Below are 9,180 nucleotides of genomic sequence, written 5' to 3'. Positions count from 1 at the left end.
TATGAGTATATTACCTGCATGTATGTAAATGTATCAATGTCATGCAATGCCCATAGAGGTCAGAAGAGGAGGTCAGAGTCCATGGAACTGGAGTTAACAGGTGGTTAGCCACCACGTGGGTGCTGGGAACTGAACCCGGGTCCTCTGCAAGAGCAGCCAGTGCTCTGAACCACTGAGCCACCTCTCTAGCCCCCAAGGACAACTTTAACTGTCTAGAGCAGCTCTGAAGATGGCTGGGCCCCAGTACTGGGCAGAAGGCACCAGGTCTTTCTGACATGCCATTCCTATGCTCAGTCACAGCTTTCTGCCTGCTCCTCAACTCCTCCTGCTCTTCTTAGAGGACCTAAAAATAAAGCTTAAAGTCCCAGGGGAGGCAGAGTGAGCATGTGAAAAGGGATCAGTAAATTTAGAACTGAACCAACAATATAAAAACGTGTCAAATGTAACCTGCACAAACATCCCTGTGCCTTTGAGCGTAACATGTATCCCAGTGATGAGATGTCATCTTGAGACTTTCTCTGGAGGCCCCTTCTTTTACTTCTATTTCCTATTGTTCTAAAGATGAGGCATGGGATGGAATGCGTCACCTATTTTGAAAAATTAAGCGATTAAGTAGCTATGGTGTGCAACACGTGCACGCGTGCACGCGCGCGCGCGCGCACACACACACACACACACACACACTTCTCACAGGAGCACTAAAAACCATCCTTATTTCAGAGTCTTACCTCCCAGATATACAGAGTGCTGAAGTTTATTTCCTCTTGTCTTACTTATGTCACATAGAGGGCAGCTTGGGGCTAACATCATTTGCTGTTCCAGAAAAGGCCACTGTCTATTATTAAGCAATGTTCCTTTCTAAGCACTGCAGAATCTATCTCCCAACTTCTCCTTAAGGAGTCACTTCAAGTATCTGCAGAATGGTAGCTCTGATTACCCGTTTTCCCTCCCAAGAAGCCATCCTGGGGACAAGACAATGCACTCGTTGTAGAATTTGCCCAGATTCATACCCTCCATTTGCATGGTTCATAAAGGCTACTTTCCTGAATTTCATCTTGCAGAAATCGTATAAAAACTTGAAGTGTTTTAATATTGCATTTTAAAGCTAGATAGAGCAATCTTCCATAACAGCATCTTATACAAAAGATGAGGAAAGGGAACCGAAAAAGCTAGTGATAGATCTGGACTAGAGCCTAGTTGTACTCATTAGCAACTCAATTCTCTATTCAAAATGCAGCACCAATACTCAGAAATTCCAAAATCAAAGATTCACTGGAACAACATAAGTGCTATGGCCACTCTAAGAAGCTTTAATCAAATAGACGATAGATGCATGGGTAGAGGAATATGCATTTTAAAAAAGCATTAACAATCTCCAAAATACAGAGATGAACTCATATACTTTCACCATATGCCAGAAGAAATCATTCAAGTTATTTGGAGGCTTGCATGGGAAGAAAATCAGCATTCAAAACCAAAGCCAAACCAGGTCACCTTCATAAAGGATGACACATCAAAATGCATCGGACATAAATTGTAAGAACTGATCTCAACTTGAGCTTGGGAATTAAGGAGACTTTTCTAACAAGGGCTGTGTGGTTCTACTTATAGGATATAGGCATGATGGGAGACCCAATAGAGTTGTGGAAACAGATACAGAGACCTAAAAAACTGTTACTCACAAGTCATGAGGATATTAATTCTCATTTATTGCTTAGGAGGAGGATAAAGTTGGATGCTAATGAAAACAAGGTTTGAATTAAAACAGATAGAAGGAAGAACTTGTGTGTTATATTGGCTTGGCTGCTCAGCCATCAGGTAACAAAGGAAGCGCTAACTGCATAATCAAATCCCAATGAAAAAGGTCTGAGTCCAATTAGCTCTGGCATTTGGTTTAGAAATTTAAAAATACACCAAAAGGAGATGGTTCTTGTATCCTCTATCAGATACCACTGGTTCCAATTATTTTGTTGATTGTCTGATGAAGGGTGAACAGCTACCTTGTACAGATGCCTTTGGTCAAGAGTACCACACAGCATTTTGGTTCTGCATGACCAAAGACTGCAAGTTTCCCACACCCCTTCTCATGCATATATTTTTGCCCTTTAGTGACAAGTATCTCATTTTTATTAACCACTCTAATACTAGAAAATTCATGTTTTGCTGAACCTGTAGGGCATATTTTTTTTTTTTTTTTTCTTTTTGAGACAGGGTCTCCCTGTAGCCCCAGCTGTCCTGGAACTTATCATGTAGACTGGGATGGCCTCTAACTCATAGAGATCCACCTGCCTCTGCCTCCCACGTGCTGGGATTAAAGGCGTGCGCCACCATGCCTGGCTAAATCAAACAAATCTACACAGTTAGATACTTGGGATTAATGAATTCTATTGTGTTCCCTTCTAAACTCAAGGTTCAGGAAGTAGAAGATAAAGATGGGTCAGGCCAGTGGAATGTGCTGATGTTCAGTCAGATTTTGGTGTTAATTCATTTGCTCACTTATCTCCATCTTGGGGAATAATAGCTATCATTCATCATCACCATCCACAGCACACAATATGACCATTAGAGGATGGTTGACTATGAACATAGCTCCTTCTTGGCACAGCCTATTGATCAGAAGTCACACTTGGGATAAATATGGAGCTTCAAGGTAAACATCCAGGCTCACTGTGTAAAGTAGGAATGGGGAGATTTATCTACAGGGACTGGAAAGCTACTGCACATCCCTGTGGCTGGCTGAGAGCAGATGTTCTTCTGGAAGATGAATGGAATTCTACAAAAGTATTTTGTGAAAATGGTTAGGGCTTATCCCTCCACAACTATCCCCTTTGCACACATAAGAAGCTGTCACGGTATAGTAATCTGCCAGTTCCCCTAAGGGATATCCTCATGTTGAAGTATGTGGAGTGACTTATCTCTGAGTCACAAGAGGTCCGGTGCACTTGAAATTATATTCTATTTGTCCCAGTATGAAGAAAAAACTCACCACAGTTTCTATTCTGAGTGATTGTTTCCCCTCATTTTGATAAACTCTCTTCTCAAACTCTTCTTTCCAGCAAAAGGAAGCCTAAGGATTGACCCTATAAATTGCCATGAGCCTTGTCCTTCCAGATTGAACTCTAAATTTAGTTGACGCAAAAGGGAGTATAGCATTCCTTCTGAGTTTCCTAGAAATTTGGAACACATGGGTTGGCTAAGCAGAATTGAGGAAACTTTTGCTTCTAAGACACAGTCAGGAGATCTCCTGTCTGGAGAGCTCATCAGCCACGGTGAAGTGGTCCTGCAAGAACCCGGTCTTCCATAATAAGATCATTGAAGAACCATAGGCAAGAGGAGTAAGGGATTGACAGAGACAGAATGGTGTGTCACTCATGAGCACCAGTTTACCATGTTGGCTCTCGCTACATTCACTCAGACTAGATGGTCAGAAAGTGACCCGAGGCAGATTAGGGGTGTCTGCTGGTAGTAGTCTGGTAGCTATTGACATATAGTAGTAGTGTATTTTTTATTTATTTTTATGTGTGTGACTGTTGTGCTGGCATGTATAAAAGTGCACCTGTGTTGTGCAATGCCTGCAGAGGACAGAAGAGGGTGGTGGATCCTCTGGAACTGGATTTATGGATGGTTGTTAGCTGCCATGAAGGTGCTGGGATTTGAATCCAGGTCTTCTGCCAGAACAGCCAGTGCTCTTAAGCACTGAGCTGTCTCTCCAGGCCCTCATAGTAGTGTATTTGAAAGAGAAAGCTCCTATTCAAACAAAGGCTATGGACCACATTCTCATCTCAGGGGAGCTTAGTGGATCTTTGCAGCAGTCTTGGCACATCTTATTCAGAGGGATTTCTGGGCCCTTCTTTATGAATAAGAAAGTCACCGGCATTTTCCATACTCTATTCCAGTGACCTGTGATCTATAACCAAACCCTCCAGTGTGGGCGCTTGTGTCAGGCATGATGGGGGGATAGAAAAATCTCACCTACCACGTTCATCCTTTTTTCTTATAATGAAGAAATTATTGACCTTATTTCTTAGTGCAATTTTAGGTTTAGTGAAAACTGAGCATACAGCACATGACTGAAAGCAATGGGTTTGCATCTCTGTGCCCACTCCTAAAGTGTGCCTTTTTATATGAATAGTATATATGTATAAATCTGTATACACACATATATAATCTATCTATCTATATATATGTTCCCTGAATGAAATTCCTTTATTTCCTTAGTTCCAGGCATAACTGAAAGCAATAGGCTTTGATCTATATCCATGTATCCATGTCCAAAGTGTGTGTGTGCGCGTGCACATGGGCTCTGTGAATAAAATCTTGTACTTCCTTAGTTTTAGGAGGGTAGTGCTTTGAAAATAAATCCCACTCTCCTTACCTGCTGTAGGTAAGAAATGTTCCTTTGTTACTAATGCTTGTTTAGATTTTTTTTTCCAGTCTTTTTGAGACAGGGACTCTCTTTAGCCCCAGCTGGCCTGGAACTCACTATGTAGACCAGGCTGGCCTTGAGCTCACAGAGACCCATCAGCCTCTGCTTCCCAAGTGCTGGGATTAAAGGTGGGCACACCATGCCCTGCTCCTTTGATGCATGTTTTGGCTTTTTGCATATTGTTTTCATTCTAAGGAAATCCAAGGTCACTCCCTTCCAGAGGTTCTAGGACAGAAGAAGGGGCAACAAAAGCAGCCACCCAAGTCTATGAGACCTAGCCAGATTCTTCTACTGCTGCCAGGAGGAAGCTGAGGTTCCTGGCACCTGGAGGTGAGGATGCATTTGCTGTGGGAAGGTGGGGAGGGTGGCGAGAGGTAAAGTCAGTAATTGCATATCCGTGTTGCCAGTGGCAGCTGAAAATGACAGCATTTCTTTCCAAACGTTCTGACTCCTCTCAGGCAAATCTGACCCCTGACGTCACAAGGGCAGTAGCTCCTGACTGTTCAGACTGTCACTTCACTTCGAACTCTATAGGTGAATCTTCTGCTGCATGTTTAAATCCCAGAATCAGTCAGAAACAGTCAGAATGACTTTAATGTTTTTACACTAAAGTCTTCCTGTCCTGGTCATTTGTGGGTAGTGGTAAGGTTTGCAGGGAAGGCAATAGGCATGGAAAGCAGACGGTCCCCAGAATATTAGTTCATAGGATTTGGGGTCATTTAATACAGACCACCATGAAATCATTGGAAGTAAAAGCCATGACTGGACTTGTCCTTTTGACACCTGACGAGACGAGATTTGAAGACAAGCAGGATATTAGCAGCCTTCATCAAGACCTCCTGAAGTTAATGACAAGGTCTCCTCCAGACTTTGGCTCCCTTGCATCCATGAGAGGATGAAGGGAGTCTCATAAACCTCTTGTCTGTTATCAGAGGACTTGCCATAGCAAGGTCCCATCCATCCCAGGAGCTCTGCAGCTGCCCACCCTGCCCCATTCTCCAACCCAGCCAGGTAGACTTACCCCACCCACTACAGAATGAGGTATCACACCAGGTGAAGAGGGACATGGAACACTTTTTAATGTCAAGTCAGAGACAACCCCTCCCTCCCCTATCCCCCAATCCCACTTTCCCTCATCACATCCAGGACCCCTCCCCGAGGCCTCTCTGGTCCCCAGACTTGGGGAGGAAAAAAATGGTTACCTAAAAACTGCATTTTTCTTCTCTTTCATACACACTCACACAAAGGTAGGAATTTAAATAAAAGAAACCAAGAGGATTAAGTTCTCCAGTGGTCACAAAGGCATCAGGGATTCCCACAATGGGCTAAAGCAAGTGATTACTGAAGGTTTAGTTGGTTCAGTTGCTTGCTGTCCATTAATGCCCCGAGGTGTGATGAAGAAGCCAAGCCTGAGGCCTCCGCCTCAGAGAGCCACACCTGGAAAGATGCTGCGCCTGATATTAGTTATTGTTGCTGTTGTTCTTTTCACTTTCCATAAATGTCTCTGACATGTAAAGAACCCAAGAAAATAAAAAGGCAGGAGCTGATTACACAATTACCAGTAAACTCTATCATCTTTTAGAAGATCAACACACAGCTAACGCCATATACAGCATGCAGTAATGTCTGAGAAAGGACCCTGCTGAGAAACAAAATGGCTAGAACTCTAACGAAAAAAAATATATGTATATATATACTGTATAATATAAGTCCTCAAAAGAAGCATAGCTAACAAACCAAAATAGAGTGCAGATCAACTTTCCATTTCTAAACAGTATGTAGATAGCATAGTACTGTCTGCATGAAATGCCAGGATGAAGAGGGATTTGTAGTGCTGGTGGAGGTGTTGGTTAAACCAGATGTGTTTTTGGTGGATTTGCCAAATCCTCACCAGGTGGTTAGTACCTGGTGTGTGGTCCACCAGTTGTAAACCTAGGTAAGTAGTGTACTATTCATTCTTAATGCTTAATAAACACACTTCTCTTCACCCCTCTCATGTATGTATTTTTAGTTTTGTTTCTTTTTTTGCACTAAGTTCTAGACTCATATCAGAAAATATAATTAATAAAATTAATAATGGATCAGAATCCCTTATTATCCATGATGTCCGTGTGGTAAAATGAGAAATAAAAATTTAACAATATCGATGTGACCATCGCTTGTGGGATCATGGTGCTGTCAGGCTGTCTAGTTTCCTTTTTCCTTCTTTCTTTTCTGATTTCACACTTCATGACACACGCCACTGTGGCGTAGTCCACCAAAGGGCCCTCCGTGGCACATCTGGGCCCTTGTTTCTCACTCTGTGCTTGTCTCTAGGGACGGATGGAATTTGGGATGGCCGACTCCAGAATGTTCCATGGTGGGGCACTTTAGTGGGCAGAGTGGCTGAGCCCTTGCCCACCCTGGCAACAGAGAGGTCACACAATGCAGCTTGTGGGTGGGTCCAAGCCGGGTGTGCGTTCTTCCCATTTGGGAGAAGAAAGGAAACTCAGTGGTACCTAAATATCTGCAAGGCAATTTTCAATTTCCTTTTTTAAACTTATTTTTTTTCTTTCCCAAAGTATTCTTTGTTCCCCTCCCTCGAATTTCTGTCCCATTGGCTGTGATTCTCTGAATTTCGTTGGATTCTGACTTGTTGCTGTCGTGTTGCCGTGCTGTTGTGTTGAGATGCAGTGGCGGCAGCTCTCCCCCAGCAAGGAAGGGGCACTCACATCAAAATTTGAGGAGCAGGTGTAAGACCAGAAGAGGGAGGAGCCAAATGCAGCCTGCCCTCCTGGAGGTCCCATTGTTCACCTCGCTGACAGCACCTGGGCCTGTGGAGAGAACACACATGTCGTGAGATGTCTGATGTAAGATGGGAAACATCCTCACCTGGCCTGACCTGGTGACCTGGTCTGGTGTCACCGGGATTCTGCTGAAGCATCCCACTAAGAGGAGCATCTGGTGTCCCATCCAAAGAACTTTCTGAAGTTCTTTCTCAAGTGGACACTCACTGTGCAACAGGCAGTTTTCCCTTATAAGACGACTCCAGTTCAAGCAATATGTATTGTGGTATAATGTGCTAAGTTCAGGACTCAGGGACAAGTTCAACAAGAAAGTGGTAGATGAAGAAAAATTCTACACAGAACTTCAATAAAGACTGATCCTTGCACCACCTGCCATTTCCACCACCATCGTTTATCCCCTTCTGAGCTCTGACTACCATGAACCTTTGCTGTTCAGGAAAGGACCTGTTGGGCCCCACAATCTGTCTGCCAGCTGCCACTGCTCTGCAGAGCACAGAGTCCGTTCTGTCAATCACTCTGTCTCAGGGTGGAGCTGGGTTCCCTGTAGAGCACTTGGCCTCTTCCCCATCTGGTCAAGGTAACAGCAGATAGCAGCTTACATGTTATATGCCTGAAAAAAACCAAACGAGCTCCAATATGGTAGAGGTGGGAAAGGAACAAGACCATTTTCTGTGTGGAAATGGCTGTAGTTAGGGCTTTACATGGGCATTGGGGTACAAAACCTGTTTAGAGGGCACCTTTCCCTATGAGGCACATACCCACCTGGTCTGTAAACATACTCTCTGAGACGGAACCAAATACAAGATCAAGTGAACAGCAAGGCTCTAAAACTTTCCAGCAGCTGCCCAACTGTTTTCACATACACTGTTCTGAGCTACTTTGATCCCTGGAACCAAGAAGCCCATTGCAAAGGCAGTGCTGATTCCTGAAGAATAAGGTCAGACGCCAGGTGCATTAGACACTTAATGACCTGTCTCTGATTGGACCTGCTCTGGTCTACTGTGTTGCATTGAATTTGAATGGAAGTATTTGGAGCTGGTGGCCACATTCAGTCTCTGTCCTCACATCAACACTGCCACAACCTGGTCCCCTGACTTAGAAGTTCAGCACTGGCCGTCACTTCTGTTTAACTCAGACCAGAGTCAACCAGGCATCTTGATTATACCTGGGAATATCCTGTCAAATCCTAGAGTTTCTGGCCTAGCTACTGCCCATATGATTGCATTTCTTAGCTTTGAGAATAGAGGCTGTCCAACCTCATGTTAGCTTGGTACCCGGGTTATAAGATTCACAAAGTTAGAGTTTTTTGGCAATGTAAGTCCTCATGCTAAAAAGCTCCAAGGAATCCTGTCTTGTTCTCTGCCTGGCAGAGAGGTGACTTTCTGTGCCACACAAAATGAAAAGCAGTCTTAGGGAGACAGGTGACAAAGATGCATGACTATGAAAACCCCAGGGGCTTACCTTTCACTTAGGATTAGACACTAACATGTCACATCCTCTAGACTCTAACTGCTAGGTTTCCATACAAACTAGAACCACTCGCTTTTGTCTTCACACATTTTCCCTGGTCTCACCAGAAGACAGGAACCACTCCTTGACATCCCATGGGGAGAGGCTATATTTCTATCCTTTGAAGAAGTCCTTCCCCTCTGGACTGTTCCATTAGTTTTCCCATTTTGGCCCCTGTCTGTGTCCCAGGTTGAGGACTCTGCGATAGACTGTGAGAGCCAGGATTCATATCTTCCCTGGTGAAATGAGTGGTCCATTCCATCTTCCTACATGAAACTTGCAAAGTATAAGCTGAATGTGTCCTGTGTACCTCACCTGCTGTACACCTGGCCTGATGGGAACCTAGCAGAACACAGAACTGTTAGCACATGAATTCTTTTCGCTTTTATCTCATTTGCTCCTCTGAATGCTCAGATACTCAGTTTGAATCTCAGACCCTATTGAGCCCCAGCAGAAGCT

The 9,180-nt window shown here is 43.9% G+C and overlaps 1 protein-coding gene across 3 annotated transcripts in view; it reads right to left on the bottom strand.

Annotated features, from left to right (window-relative positions):
• Positions 1 to 5,480: 5,480 nt before the first annotated feature.
• Positions 5,481 to 9,180, bottom strand: part of Ntm (neurotrimin) — a 1,074,128-nt gene continuing 1,070,428 nt past the window's right edge. For 2 of the 3 annotated variants that reach the window (XM_008854166.2, XM_008854168.2), the window contains one exon: positions 5,481 to 7,239. In XM_008854166.2, the coding sequence (XP_008852388.1) occupies positions 7,139 to 7,239 (101 nt within the window). In that variant the 3' untranslated portion in view covers positions 5,481 to 7,138. The remainder of the gene's footprint in view (positions 7,240 to 9,180) is intronic. The other variant, XM_008854170.2, reaches the window with a different exon arrangement.

Source organism: Nannospalax galili, unplaced genomic scaffold (genome assembly GCF_000622305.1).
Source record: "Nannospalax galili isolate Female #2095 unplaced genomic scaffold, S.galili_v1.0 scaffold66, whole genome shotgun sequence".
Taxonomy (NCBI): Eukaryota; Metazoa; Chordata; class Mammalia; order Rodentia; family Spalacidae; genus Nannospalax; species Nannospalax galili.
Note: the sequence above shows the minus strand (reverse complement) of the source record. Positions and strands in the feature narration are given on the sequence as shown.